This window comes from Theropithecus gelada, chromosome 4 (assembly GCF_003255815.1).
Source record: "Theropithecus gelada isolate Dixy chromosome 4, Tgel_1.0, whole genome shotgun sequence".
Classification (NCBI taxonomy): domain Eukaryota; kingdom Metazoa; phylum Chordata; class Mammalia; order Primates; family Cercopithecidae; genus Theropithecus; species Theropithecus gelada.
The window spans coordinates 20477544-20493302 of record NC_037671.1 but is presented as its reverse complement, the minus strand read 5'-3'; the positions used below and the strand labels follow the sequence as shown (position 1 = coordinate 20493302).

General features: G+C 42.1%; 1 protein-coding gene across 4 annotated transcripts in view; it reads right to left on the bottom strand.

Annotated features, from left to right (window-relative positions):
* CAP2 (cyclase associated actin cytoskeleton regulatory protein 2) overlaps positions 1-15759 on the bottom strand; it is a 171074-nt gene that overhangs the window by 137411 nt on the left and 17904 nt on the right. For all 4 annotated transcript variants that reach the window (XM_025383110.1, XM_025383112.1, XM_025383113.1 and 1 more), the window contains exon 2: positions 3667-3788. In XM_025383110.1, coding sequence (XP_025238895.1) covers positions 3667-3787 — 121 coding nt within the window. In that variant the 5' untranslated portion in view covers position 3788. The remainder of the gene's footprint in view (positions 1-3666; positions 3789-15759) is intronic.

The following is a 15759-nucleotide window of genomic DNA, read 5'->3' as shown; positions in this document are numbered from 1 at the left end:
GGTGTGCTCTGCATTTCCTTCCCTGCCTTTTAATTAACAGAAAAAAAATCTAAGTCCCTGATTTCATGTCCCTAATATTGAGAAATACAATACTGAGAAACTATGAAAACTCTAACCAAAACCTAGGATTCCTTTCTTCATGTTGTACAAATATATCATCCATGCTCACAAAACTATTAGGTGAGTGTCTTTCTTTTTCTTTTTCCCAATTACCCATTTCCACGGGCCCAAAGGGTGATGGAAATGTTATTTACGGCTCTCTGCAGGTGTGTTGTAACTTCTGAGCAGGATGCTGAAGCTAGATGTTGAAGCTGAGTAAGTTACCTTAAAGTTCACAGCACAGTATGTAACAACTTCTGGAACATAAGAAGGACACAAGCCCAAAGGCTCCTTATGGATCCCTTTGGAAACAGATAAACCTGTTTGTTGCTATGGAAGAGGCCCCAGGCGGGGCACAGGGTGAGGGGCGGGGGAGGTGGGGTGCGGTCTCTGCTGAGTATTTAAAGTGGGAGAAAGTTTCAGAAATGTGTCAGAGTCCTCTTCTGACAGAGCAGAAGGTACAATGATAAAAGGGAATATGTTCCAATCTCCTTTCATCGTTCAGCTCTGTTCACACCTCCTGCAGGCAGACCTGTCTTTCTCTCCAAACTGCATCCTTTGAGCATCCCTTAATCAAAGAATTTGGGGCCCTGAATAGTAATGCACTGAGACCAAAGATTCTGGAGCATTAGTACTGCGTATAATTCATCTTCAATTTTCTTGCACCTAGCATGGTGTTTGTCACATTGTAAAAACGCAAAAATATTTCTTCAACTGTTGAGCTGAACTTATCCGATTGTCATCAGAGAAAAACAAAAAGCACTCACCTTCTAAAGCACATCATAATACCAGTATCAAAATAGAGTGGTCCTTTGATCTATGCCTATTATGCATTTGTAAGGGATTATGTTCCTTCCAAAAGTTTCTTTTTTTTTTTGAGATGTAGTCTCGCTCTGTCGCCCAGGCTGGAGTGCAGTGGGGTGATCTCGGCTCACTGCAAGCTCTGCCTCCCAAGTTCACGCCATTCTCCTGCCTCAGCCTCCCGAGTAGCTGGGACTACAGGCGCCCGCTACCACGCCCGGCTAATTTTTTGTACTTTTAGTAGAGATGGGATTTCACTGTGTTAGCCAAGATGGTCTTGATCTCCTGCCTGCCTCGGCCTCCAAAAGTGCTGGGATTACAGGCAGGAGCCATCACTCCTGGCCAAAAGTTTCTTTTAAAGTAAAAAAAACTTAACTTTTGCTATAACATTGTCATAATGATGTTTACAAGTAAGGAGAAAGGTTGTTCTGTGGATTTGTCAAAAATAGAATTTAGAAAATTGTCAAAACTTACTAATTAAGAAGAAATGGAAATGGTGGTGTTTAGCATTAATAAAATGTTTTAAGGATGGATATCATTCAGACAATTTACTAATTATCCTACTTCATTTCAAGTAGGATAGTAAATTGTGGGCTAAGTTGTTTTAGAAGAGCTTTGCTTTAATAACTGGTTTGGAATGATTTGTTATATGAGAAATATCTGTTTAAACATTTAAATAATTTAAATAACTTAATTACATACCCTCTAATTCTAAGCCTATTAATTTTCCTAGAAAAAAATCTTTTTTTACAAAGTACCAAGTTCAGTCTAGTACCTCTTTGAATAAGTGAGGTTCAAATTATTGAGTTTTTTTTTCTTTACTCAATAATACTAAATAATCTCCTGGTAGTTGGATTTTAACTTTGTTTTGTGTATTCACAAAACAAAGGCTTAACATTTGTGGTCAGTAGTTTAGAGAAATGTCTTTAATCACCTGATGCCAACAGTATAATGAAACAAAGTTATTGAAGAGAGGATGAAAATATTTTCTTACAAATAAGGTTTATTGAATCTCATATGCCAACTGTATACAGTTAACAAAAAGAGGCTTAAAATGAAATCATAGATGTGTCTCAGTTGGAGCGGAAAAAACTTACAGGCTCCTGGCAGCCTTCCTTAAAACAACACCCCCTTTCAATTCATTCAAAGCATTTTAATTTTCATTATGTTCAGGGGGGAAATAAACCAGCCAGCACATTTGTGCTCACACAGTAATTTCTGTCCCATGGTATGTAATACAGGCACGGGTCCAAATTCGCCTGAAACTCTAGAAGCACCAATGTAGTTCTTTCCTGGTGAAAGCTTTTTCTGAAGTCCCTTCTTCCCCACGGCTTTTCTCAGCCCAAAAAAACCTGACAGGATTCCATATGGGTCAGATAAGGAGGAGGAGCCCATGTGACAAGAACAGAGTTGCCATATTAAGTGCAGATTGCCTGGTTCAATTTGAATTTCAGATAAGCAATGAATAAATGTTAGATGTAGGTGCATAACACGCAGTATAGCCCATGCAGTATTTGGGACATCTTTATAACCCCCCAAAAAGTGTTCTTTATCTGAAATTCAAATTTAATTGGTTGTCCTTTATTTGTTAAAAAAAATTATTAAGTAAATTATTTGTAATTTTTCTTTGTCCCTTATTCAAGAAAGAATTGGAAAAATTATTGTAGATAACTTGGAGAGTTTGCCATATGTGGTACCCTTTTTGAGAAAGTAGCCAACTTTTTAGTTTTGATTATATAATTAAAAAATGTTTTACAGTATGGCATTAGGATACAGTTTTAAAAGCATATTTGGTTGGCCGGGTAGGGTGGTTCACGCCTGTAATCCCAGTACTTTGAGAGGACGAGGCAGGCGGATCACGAAGTCAGGAGATCGAGACCATCCTGGCTAACATGGTGAAACCCCGTCTCTATTAAAAATACAAAAAATTAGCTGGGCGTGGTGGCAGGCACCTGTAGTCCCAGCTACCCGGGAGACTAAGGCAGGAGAATCACTTGAATCCGGGAAGCGGAGGTTGTAGTGAGCCGAGATCATGCTACTGTACTCCAGCCTGGGCAACAGAGCGAGACTCCATCTCAAAAAAAAAAAAAAAACAAAAAAAACATATTTGGTTAGGAATAGGCAAAGGTAAAACACCATGACGTAGCTATGTTACATCACAGTCATATTTGTCTTTGCATAACACTAGCTTCCTTCAAAACTTGAGTTCCTAAATTTAGTGATTTGTTCTCTTTAAAATGAAAATCTACGGAATGGTAATTCCTTCCAATTTACATTCTAATCAAGAACATTAGTTTATTTTTTGATAATTATGTAGATAATATATTTAGTCATTGAGTGCCGGACAGCAGTGTGAACACTAAACAAAAGATGAATATGCTCTTAAGAGGCACTGAGGCTGGGCACAGTGGCTCACACCTGTAATCCCAGCACTTTGGGAGGCCGAGGTGGGGAGATGGCTTGAGCCCAGGAGTTTGAGGTCACTGTGAGCTATGACTGCACCACTGCACTCCAGCCTGGGTGATAAAGCGAGACCCTGTCTCTAAAAGGCACAGATACTGATAATTTTTGTGGATTGTGGGTTGAAAGATTTTCTTCCTTTCTCTTTTTCAGGATTGCTTGCCTCTAGTTAATGTTATGGTCACATACAATGGAAGGGGTAGGGAAGCTGAAGGATAATAGAAATGTTCCTTGAGAGTGAAATGATGGAAACAAAATGAAGTGACCCACAAGAAGACCAGGAATGACAACAGTTTGTGACCCTACCTCCACTGACACCATTGACTTCCCCGCAGTCCCCAGGGGGCCTGTGGGACTCTGCAGACAGCGACTCCAGGCGGCTGACAGCTCGTTCCAGTCTTTCCACTAGTCCCTGCATGTTGGCCATTCTGGAAAAGCACAGGCACAAACGGAGGCTGCATGAGCATCAGGGAGAATAAGCAAACTGACACCATCAGTCTCAAAAAAAGCAAGGAGGAAGACACAATCACTGGGGATGGCTTTATTTTTATTTTTTAACCATGAAATTGTATGTATTATTGTTGTTTTTTAATTTCAGCAGTTTCGGGGGTGGGTACAAGTGGTTTTTGGTTACATGGATAAGTTCTTTAGTGGTGATTTCTGAGGTTTGGGTGCACCCATCACCCGAGCAGTGTACACTGTACCCAATGTGTAGTATTTTATCCCTCATCCCCCTCCCATCCTTCCCCAGGTCCCCAAAGTCCATTATATCATTCTTATGCCTTTGCATCCTCATAGCTTAGCTCCCACTTATAAGTGAGGAACATAGGATATTCTGTTTTCCATTCCTGAGCTACTTCACTTAGAATAATGGCCTCCAGCTCCATCCAAGTTAATGTAAAAGACCTTATTTTGTTCCTGTGTTTGACTGACTAGTATTGCATAGTGCATATACACCACATTTTCTTTATCCATTCATTGGTTTATGGGGACTTAGGTTGGTTCCGTATCTTTGCTATGGCGAACTGTGCTGCTATAAATGTGTGTGCATGCGTCTTTTATTTACCTAAAGAGTATTTCTAAATATCAGAAAAATATGTGAAATTCAAAAGAACCTAAATCTTGGAACAAAAAAAAAAAAAAAATCAGCATTATATTGAGCTTATTTTCTATTCCATTAGTGATTATTACAAGCCCAGTATGTAATACACAAATATTCACTCCCTTTATACTGCTTCCAAGTGCCTGCGTGGATGCTTCTTTGTTATATGACACAATCTATGTGCAGCACTTACTTTTTAAAAGCCTACAAAACATATATGGAAAAATTAACATTGCCAGCTCTTCTTCTGCTAATGGTGGGAACATATTTTCAGTATTTTCAATAATTCCTTCTGTTAAAGTAAAATTCTCCAAGGAGACTAAACCCACTGATAATCCTTGTTTACTCAATTACATAAAACCAAACAGCCCAATCCAGGAGAACTGAGTTTATGAACCTGAGCATCATTTAGCAGGCAAAGAGGCCATCACCTCCAAGAGCTAATTGTTTTGCACTTATTACTGATTGATTTGTTTTGGTGTTTCTGTTGCTGAATTATTTTAAATTATAATTATTCTGAATGTAGGGTTTTAATTTAAAATATGACAAATGGTTATTTTCCTTTTATAAGGCTGCTGGTTATGTTTAAGCAAAATTTAGTCTTCGGTGGGGTGGTTTGTAGAGACAGGGATCTTCAGTTACCCAGTACTCTTGGCTGGGATAAATAGGGACTGAAGCTGATTAGAGGACTGGAGATAAAAATGGGGCAGGGTGACCAGGTGCGGTGGCTCACGCCTGTAATCCCAGCACTTTGGGAGGCTGAGAGAGGCGGATCATGAGGTCAGGAGTTTGAGACCAGCCTGGCCTACCTGGTGAAACCCCGCCTCTACCAAAGATACAAAAATTAGCTGGGCATGGTGGCACATGCCTGTAATCCCAGCTACTCGGGAGGCTGAGGCAGGAGAATCACTTGAGCCCGGGAGGCGGAGGTTGCAGTGAGCTGAGATTGTGCCACTGCACTCTAGCCTGGCAATAGAGAGAGACTGTATCTCAAAAATAAATAAAATAATAAAATAAAATAATAATAATAAAAAGGTTAGCCGGGCATAGTGGCAGGTACCTGTAAACACAATTATTCGGGAGACTGAAGCAGGAGAATTGCTTGAACCCAGGAGGTGGAGGTTGCAGTGAGCTGAGATCACACCACTGCACTTCAGCCTGGGTGACAGAGCAAGACACTGTCTAGAAGAAAAAAAAAAATGGCGAGGGGGCAGGGTATCCATGCTTCCTGCTTCCAAACAGAAAATTAAATGACTGTGCATAGGGTAAGTACCCACTAAAATTGTACACTTATATTAAGATTATTGGCCCTAGAATCTATATGTCATTAAGGCAACCTCTGAGGAATGAAACCCAATCTAATTTGTTCAGATTCCTGAGATCTAGCTTATAGCCACCTTAACCCCGGCCACATCAACTTATGACTGCTTTTGGCAAAATCAGGCTGCTGCCCCTTAAGAGAAGACAACATGCCTCCTCTTAATCAGTGCCTGGAATTCTTCTCCCTCTTAAGAACCTTCCAAGCATCATTCTGAGCAAAAGAGGAACAGCATGCTTCTGAATCAGAGACACTGCTGTCCTAAAGCAGGGGGAAATACATTTAATTGCTCTCAGATGGATAAATATTTTATGTTTCTGCAGGGGACCAGGCAATACATTTCTCTTATGTGTTTTGTAGTCCATCAGCTTTGAGCTTAAACGCAGTGATGACGTGCCACTGCCGTTTTTCAAAAGCAAGGTTATAAAAGTTTCAAAAGCTTATATACCTCTGTAATTCTGTCTGAATGTCAGATGGTCATCGGCTGTGGAGGGCGGAGTTTACTGTCTATTTTGGAAAGTCATCTCTCCTGAAACTGGCAACAGTTACTCTTGCAAAATATGGGGCAGTGTTCTCTGCACAGCTGAAATCAGCATCTAATCCTAAGGGGATTCAAAATTAGAAATTTCTCATCTATTCTTTTCCTCTTCACGTCAGAGCTTGTGCTTCCATCGCAATTGAAGAAAAAAAAAAAAAGGAAAGAGAAATGTAATTGAATCCTTTACGTAATCCTCTTGCAAGGGAACTGGGTATCCTGTAGGTGGGTGAAGGCCATTTGAGAAATGATGAAAGCCCCTGAAATCTTTTAATAGTTGCCCATCTGTTCACAGTTATCTATGTTCCCTGTTACTCAACTTGCCAAATGTTACCACCATAGACCTAGCCCGCGACAGAAAAAAAAAATGTTTGCTTTGTTAGCAAGCTCCTATTCCTAACAGAATGGCACCAGCCACCTCCAGCAGTTCACAGATGAAGCTGTCTTGAGAAGGCCTGTTACATTTCACACTTAGGACTGCCGTCTCTGACTGTGGCTTAATCAGACTCCCTGACAAGACCCAAACTCGCACTATCTCATAGTGCTCCGTATGTTGAAAGACAACAGGAGTCAGCCCACAAGCTGCAGGGCTGGACAGATTGGTGTGGAATGCAGTCGAAATGCGACTCAGATGTCACTCCATGTAAAATCACCATGAGCAAGACTGAAATTCTGCCACAGTCTCTAAAGTGGTCAAAATACAGCTCATGCAAGGAAGTTGGAGAGATGTCTCTGGGCTTAAAACTTTCAGAACAGTTTCTAAGATAAAATGAAGAATAAATAAAAGAAAGACTATACCAGGAGATAGTCTGGGTATAGCATTCCCAAGGAGACTGATGGGGCCCAGGATGGTCGGCATGATCATGCCCTCTTCTCTCCAAACTCTCTCTGCCTCTCTCCCTCTCTCTCTCTGTATACCCTCAGCCACTAGCCTGGCTCTCAAGAATGAGGAAAGAGCAGACCTGCAGATTCTCCAAATTCTTCCCAGGCAGTCCCATCCGCCTTAGCATTCCAAAGTGGATTTAGCCAAGTTTTGACAAGGAGGTGGCAGCCAAGAATTAAGAATTAGGTTGAGGAAACTCATAGGGTAGTCAAAGCAAATACAGACAGCAAGGTCAGGGTAAGGAATGAGTCAGAGCCAGGGGGATAGACCGAGGAGTTTGGTTCAGGAGGCCAGCAGAATAGGAGGATACAGCAAGATGGTAGGAAAGAAGATATTCTAAGAACCCAGTGAGGAACAAAGAGAAGCCAGATTCACAGCTGGAGAATAAAGCGACTGGGTTAGATGACACAGCTCAAACTTGGTCCTCCAGATCGTCGCTAGTCATCCTATTCAAGTAGAAGCCAACGGCAAGGAAAGGCCAGAGGATACACAGAAACACCTGAGCAGAGTGTGAATGTGTGGGGGTAAAAAAGAGGAAGGAACATAACATCGCACAACTTTCTCTTTTTCACGATTTGTTTTAGGGGCTGGGTCCGGTGGCTCACGCCTGTAATCCCAGCACTTTGGGAGGCGGAGGCGGGTGGATTGCTAGAGTCCAAGAGTCCTAGACCAGCCTGGGTAACATAGCGAAACCCATCTCTACATAAAATTGAAAAATTAGCCGGTTGTGGTGGCACACGCCTATAGTCCCAGTTACTTGGACGACTGAGGCAGAAGGATCTCTTGAGCCTGGGAGGTCGAGGCTGCAGTGAGCCATGTTCACCCCACTGCATTGCAGCCTGGGTGAAAAAATGAGACTCTGTCTCAGAAAAAAAAAAAAAAAAATCAGGTTTTGAAAACTTGTACTTGAGATTAATCTTAATTCCTTGTTTTGAATTAATTTTTTTTTTTTTTTTGGTATTCTGTTTTGAGTGTCATTATAATGAGAAGTGTACCCATCCTCCTTTTTGGTCTTTTTTTTTTTTTTTTCTTATTTGAATTTTCCCCTCACTTTTCAAGGTTTTTTGTTTTTTGTTTTGAGACAGGGTCTCACTCTATTTCTCAGGCTGGAGTGCAGTGGCACAGTCATAGCTCACTGCAGCCTCCACCTCCTGGGCTCAAGGGATCCTCCCACCAAAGATCCTCTCTAGTAACTAGGATTACAGGGCATGCCACCACATCTGGCTAATTTTCTAAATTTAGTTTTTGCAGGGACAGTGTCTCCTTATGTTGTCCAAGCTGTTCTTGAACTCTCGGGCTCAAGTAATTCGCCCATCTCAGGTTCCCAAAGTAAAGGGATTATAGGCATGAGCCATGGCGCCCAGTCTAATTTTTATTTTTATCAAAGCTAAACATGCACATAATTTAAAGAATCAATAGTTCTACACTCTTCCATTCTGTGTCATAAGTGCCAATCATTTTTAACTATTTTAACTGTGTCTTTGATAATCACCCCCCACCTCCCCCTTATCTCTAAATAACATGACTCTATCTCTGTGTCTTATTTGGTTTTCTTCAGTTTGGGGCATTATCTACTGAGTTCCCACCAAAAATACAAGGGTTTACTTTTTCCTTGCTCAGTCCCCACTACTACCCACATGCACATTGCCTATTGTCTTGTCCTCCCAATAGTGTTATATCACAATTTTTGTGTGATCAGTATCTAGAGTTAACACAATTATGACTATTTGCATCTGAGCCAGGAGGTATACTATACACAGGGTTGCCATGAAGTATAAAGGTAGAGAAAGTCTGGAACATGGTCAATAATAAACATTAGCTGCCGCTATTAAGTCATTCCATCTCATTTTGCTGTCAGCGGGAATGGTTATATTTGAAATGTCTAGCAGTCATCTAGAAGATCTGGTCAATGGAAATGACTAACGGAAAACTTCAGGTCAGTATAGCCTTATTTTTGTCCCCAACATTTCATTTTCCTCTGTCCATGTACTTATTCCTCCAACATGTTTAAAAGAGTTTTCTCAAGTCTACATGAAGGTGCGGTTACCATAAAATGAAAATTGTGATATGTAATTCGTGTTTTTCATCACATATTTTCCCTCTGAACATTTTTACAACGACTCTTTTGCTTCTAAACAGCAAAGTGTGAAGGCCCAATCTCTTTGGGGTCATTTCTGCAAAACAGCAGCACTCCTTCATCCGTCATATTTTCTTCACCCAACCCATCTTATGCTCAGTGGTGAAGGGTCTGTTAAGCCCTTAACTAGCTCAATCGAACCAGTTACAAAAGCAGCTTTCATAGATGCTTTGAACATTGACACTCCATGGCACAATGTAAATGGTGATAAGCCTAGAATAACACCCTATTTGCCTGGATTACCTATTTTGCATCTGTGAGACATACTGCCCAATTAAAAACCTGCCTTGTGCTTTCTTTCCTGTCAGCACATGTACACCTTGTCTCCCAAGGAGACCGGCTGCAAGCTTTTCAGGGGCTGAGGTTGGATCTTACTCTTCTTTGCATCTCCCACTGAGTCCAGCATGGTGCCCTATACCTAGAGAATCTATAAATACTTTTTGATTGACTAATTAATTAGCTACCTCTAGCTGCCTTTTCCTTGCCTACCCACTCACTGGCACCATCCCAGATCAGGCTGAAAGCCAGATTTTCATAGGAGAAATTTTCATTTAAAAGAAGATGCTAGATTGGTTTTTCCTACTTGGAACCACAGTGGCTTCCTCCCATGACTTGAAAGAGCACACTTGCTCCCTCTAATGTAAGCCTTTGGGTCTCTTCCATGGCTCCTTTTTCTTTAGGATTTCAAATTGTGTTAAAACTCCACATTGTCTAAAGGATTTTGTAAATTCCTCACAACAAGTTCACAAAACAAGTAAGAGATAATGCTACTTGGATAACGTTTTCATGTTAATAAAAGAAGTGGGTCTTTCAGGTTTCCTGATTGCTAGCTGAAAGTTCTCTTCACTAGGCCAAAAATACAGAAATAATGGTAGTGAGTGTTTCTCTTCCAATTCCAAAAGGGAGACCCAGATCCAAGGGCTTCTGAAGATCATGAACCTAATATTAAATAGGAAACAGACTTTTCTCAAAAGAAGACATTTATGTGGCCAAGAAACATATTTTAAAAAGCTCAACATTACTGATCATCAGAGAAACGCAAATCAAAACCACAATGAGATACCATCTCACGCTAGTCAGAATGGTGATTATTAAAAAGTCAGGAAACAACAGATGCTGGTGAGACTGTGGAGAAACAGAAACACTTTTATACTGTTGGTGGGAATGTAAATTAGTTCAACCACTGTGGAAGACAGTATGGCGATTCCTCAAGGATCTAGAACCAGAAATACCATTTGACTCAGCAATCCCATTACTGGGTATAGACCCAAAGGATTATAAATCATTCTGCTATAAAGACACATGCATACATATGTTTACTGCAGCACTATTTACAGTAACAAAGACATGGAACCAACCCAAATGCCCATCGATGATAGACTAGAAAAAGAAAATGTGGTACATATACACTATAGAATACTATGCAGCCATAAAAAGGAATGAGATCATGTCTTTGCAGGGACATGGAAGAAGCTAGAAGTCATTATCCTCAGCAAACTAATGCAGGAACAGAAAACCAAACACCACGTGTTCTCACTCATAGGTGGGGGTTGAACATTGAGAACACATGAACACAGAGAGAGGAACAACACACACCAGGGCCCATTGGGAGGTGGGGACTGAGGGGAGGGAACTTGGAGGACGGGTCAATAGGTGCAGCAAACCATGGTACACATATACCTGTGTAGCAAATCTGCACGTTCTGCACATGTACCCCATTTTTTAAGTGTTTTTTTTTTTTTAAGAAATAAAGAAAAAAAAAGGAAATAGACTTGAAGTGACAGGAAACTGGAGACTTTCAAACCTTTTCTCATAGTGAGGCTAGGCAACTGGTTTATATGTGAACTCTCTGCAAAAAATAAAGTTACAATGGACTAATTTCTCTATAGGTCCATCAAAATTTAAAATATTTGGTAAACTACCATCAAATCAGACCGTCCTAAATCGTTAAACTCTTTTTTTTCTTTTTTTTTTTGAGACAGAGTCTCACTCTGTCACCCAGGCTGGAGTGCAGTGGCGTGATCTTGGCTCACTGCAATCTCCGCCTCCTGGGTTCAAGTGATTCTCCTGCCTCAGCCTCCCAAGTAGCTAGAATTACAGGCGCCCAACACCACGCCAGGCTAATTTTTGTATTTTTAGTAGAGACGGGGTTTTGCCATGTTGGCCAGGGTGGTCTCGAACTCCTGACCTCGTGTGATCTGCCCGCCTCGGTCTCCCAAAGTGCTGGGATTACAGGCGTGAGCCACTGCGCCTGGCCAATCGTTAAATTCTCTTTACTGTAACCATATCAGTGACTTTTTTTTCTTTCCCAGGAAACTACCAAGCACTAGGAGAAGTAACCTTGTGATTCACTATTATTAATTGGGTAATGCTATGTATAGGAGAAACACACCATCACAGTATTCATTCATTCATTAACTGGCTCATTGAATATGTTTGTTTCATTCACTCAAATCAGTCAGTTCCCACTATCTGCTAGGCACAAGGCTCATATCTAGAAAACCAAGGCTGATCAAAAAACGTTTCCTGCCCTACTGTAGTGTGAGGGGGCTGAAAGCAAACCCTGCTCAGTCAAGCCAGGGAGTTGTTTCACTAAGAGATACATTCACGTTGCCAAGGTGCCCGCCTTCGTGTCTTTTGCTTACTCTCCGATAGAGCATTTCTGGAGACAGCTTCTCGCCAAACAGCAAACAAAAAGCACCATTTTCTTTTTATTGCAAAGATGTTTCAAGAGTCTCTGATTTTTGAGATGGTGAAATCAGAATAGCTGAGACCAGAGAGTTATATAAGAAAAGGAACACTCACAATGTTTCATGAAACTGGAGAAAACATATATGAGATCCTGGTTAGCCAACTGACTCCTCTAGAGCCTCTAATCAGGTCTCACCACAGGAGAAAAATGCTTCAGCCTGACCTTCAGAAGGATCTCACCCCAGCTCTCTAGCTACAATTCCCAGGCTCCTGAGATACCCACACGCTACAGGGACAACTCCCCAAGTCCCAAATATGCCTTACCCTATCCCTCTCCTGTGCCATGATTCTGCTGCCTCCAAGGTTCTTCCTATCACTGCTACTTTCACTCCCCAAATCCCAGCTCCTCCAAGAGATCTTGCAGTGTCTCACAAATCAGAGTCATCTCCGGAAAGGTATTTACTCCCTGACATCTCCATCGACCATCGAAACCACATATACAATTTCCTCGCCATCCCATTTGCTCCCTCCACTGTGGTGGTATCACCCCTCAGAACCATCTCTAATTTGCCTTGTATATAAATATGCCTCCTCTAAGTTGAAATTAGAAATATTTATTCCCTAACATCTCTATGGAAACCACACATACAATTACCTTGCCATCCCATTTGCCCCCTCCACTCTGGTGGTATCACCCCTCAGAACCATCTCTGATCAGCCTCGTAGTTTAAGCATTTGTCCTCTAAGTTGAGATGTCTGAAGATAAAAGGCTAGGACCCATAACTTGATGTAGCGGAAAAAGCACTCGGGATCAGAGAACCTTAATTTGAGACCCAGTCCCTTCATCATGTGACAACCCACGTGATTCTGGAGGTCTTGAGTCTTCTAGTAGACAGACTACTTAATCTGTCTGAGTCTCAGTTTTCCTATTTCCAATATACGAATTCATTCCTTCTTCTTCATTCAGTGGCTTAAGAAAATTGTCTGCAAAGGTGTTTCGGGCTACGTTCGGTACTGGCTTGGGGCTACACAGGTGGATGAGACACTAACTGTGTCCTCAAGGTACAGTCTCCTTGAGGAGTAGACAGTTCAGCCACTGGGGGCCGGCCAGCTGTCCATGGCACTGGGCCACAGGGAACCGGGCTACTGAGGCAAGAGGGAGCCCAGTGAGAACTGAGGCCATGGGGAAGGCTAAGTACACCCCTGGCTGGCTCCGTGTGCTGACTTGGGGTGATGGGGCTGAGTAAGGCAGAGCCATAAAATAAAGGACTCTGAATGCTGAGCAGGACCAGGATAAACCCTATGCTATTCCCCTATCATGGAGTGGAAACTCGCTTAGCTGAACACGAGATAGAAACCCTTCACTAGGCCGTGTGCTGTGGCTCACGCCTGCAATCCCAGCACTTTGGGAGGCCAAGACGGGCGGATCACGAGGTCAGGAGATAGAGACCATCCTGGCTAACACAGTGAAACCCCGCCTCTACTAAAAATACAAAAATTAGCCGGGCATGGTGGTGGGCGCCTGTAGTCCCAGCTACATGGGAGGCTGAGGCAGGAGAATGGCCTGAACCCGGGAGGTGAAGCTTGCAGTGAGTGGAGATCGTGCCACTGCACTCCAGCCTGGGCCACAGAGCGAGACTCCGTCTCAAAAAAAAAAAAAAAAAAAAGAAACTCTTCACTGAAGAGGAGCTCATTCCCCAGGCCCCTCTATGGCCCTTTCTAAGCACCTATGCAGTTGAGGAAGCTCTTTCTATTCCTGCGTCCCCACGCTGCCCCTTTGCTCTTGTTTACACCATGGACTAGGTAGAGTTCAAAGAACTGCTTCTATGAGTCCCCTAAGGGCAACACCCTGGCACTGAGAAAAGAAGAGCCATGGAGACCCTGCTGGCCAGGTCACTACAGACTGGGCAGGGGGATTGTGAAGCCACTACAGAGTGGGCAGGAGGATTGTGAAGCCACTACAGACTGGGCAGGGGGATTGTGAAGCCACTACAGACTGGGCAGGGGGATTGTGAAGCCACTACAGACTGGGCAGGGGGATTGTGAAGCCACTACAGACTGGGCAGGGGGATTGTGAAGCCACTACAGACTGGGCAGGGGGATTGTAAAGCCACTACAGACTGGGCAGGGGGATTGTGAAGCCACTACAGACTGGGCAGGGGGATTGTGAAGCCACTACAGACTGGGCAGAGGGGTCGTGAACCTTCTTTCCCTCCATCAGGTAAATGTATTACTCCCTTTATATCCAGAATATATAAAAAACTTTCACACTCAATAAGAAGACAAATATGCCAGTTTAATAATCAGCAAAATATCTAAATAGACATCTTTCCAGAGAAGACCGGCAAATGGCCGAGAGCACGTGTGAAAGGGCTCAACATCAGTAGTCATTAGGAAAATACAAATCAAGACTCCAATCAGATACCACTTCACACACACTAGGATGGTTACAAACTAAGGGACAGATAATAAAAAGTGCTGGTGAGAATACGAAAGAATTGGAACCCACACATTGCTGGTGAATGTGGAAAACGGTGCAGTTGGTTTAAACTGTTTGGAAGTTTCTTCAAAAGTTAAACACATATTTGTCATATGAACCAGCCATTCCACTCTATTTCACTCAAAAGAAATAAAAATATATGTCTGCACAAAGACTTGTGCACAAATGTCATAGCAGCACTGTTCATAATAACCAAAAAATGGAAACAATCCAAATGTCCATTAACCAGTGAATGGCAAAGCAAAAAAATACATATGTATTATAACAGAGTATTATTCAGCCATTAAAAAGAATGAAATAGTGATACATGCTACAAAACAAGTGAACTTCAAAAACATTACGCTAAATGAAAGGTAGACAAGAAGACTGTGTATTGTATGATTCCATTTATAATATCCAGGAAAGGCTAATCTATAGAGACAGAAAGTAGGTTAGGACATTTAAAATGGGTCAATTTTATGACATATAAAATTATAACTCAAAAAAGGTTTAAAAACAAACAAATGAAAAAGGATTGTGCCTCTTTGTAAAGATTCAGTTAAAAACCATTAAATCTGAGTAACTTTGCTGTTCTCATCTCCCAACGGTCAGAAGTGGTGGTGAAACTTACCCGGAGACTACTCTAAGTGGCCCTACTCCCCACTCCTGGAACTAGTTGTAGGGGCCAAGGCAGGTGAGAGAATAAAACACTGATTCTCACCACTCTTCTTCCTCTGTGTAAGAATCACTGGGGGAGAGGTGAGGCTTCCTAAATGCAGGCTCCTGGGCCTCACTATCAACAATACTGATGCAGTAGTTCTCGGTATTCCCAGGAATCTGCCTTTTTAAGAAGCACTCTTCAGAGTACAAGGGGCCCACACTTTGAGAATTACTATAACAGAGGTGTGCAGGAAAGCAGTGGGAGCACATGGGAAGGGGAGCTCAACAAAGGTAGACATGCAACTGAGCCCTGGGAAGTAGAGAGGCTACCAAAGTTATGACAGGAACCAAATTAAGTCTCAAAGATGAGAGGATGGTATTTAGAAGAAAAATAAGTAAAGGCATCCCAGCACCTATGCCTTGCATATGCAAAAGCATGGAAGCATGAATGACGAGTAAATATTGATGGAACATTCATTATGCGCCAGGAGCTATCTAACAGAGCATGGGAAACAAGGGATTGATGAGCGGTTAAAAGGGGTGGTAGAGAGGGCTGGGAGGGGAGTTGGGAATTTACTAAGAAAGTGACAGCAG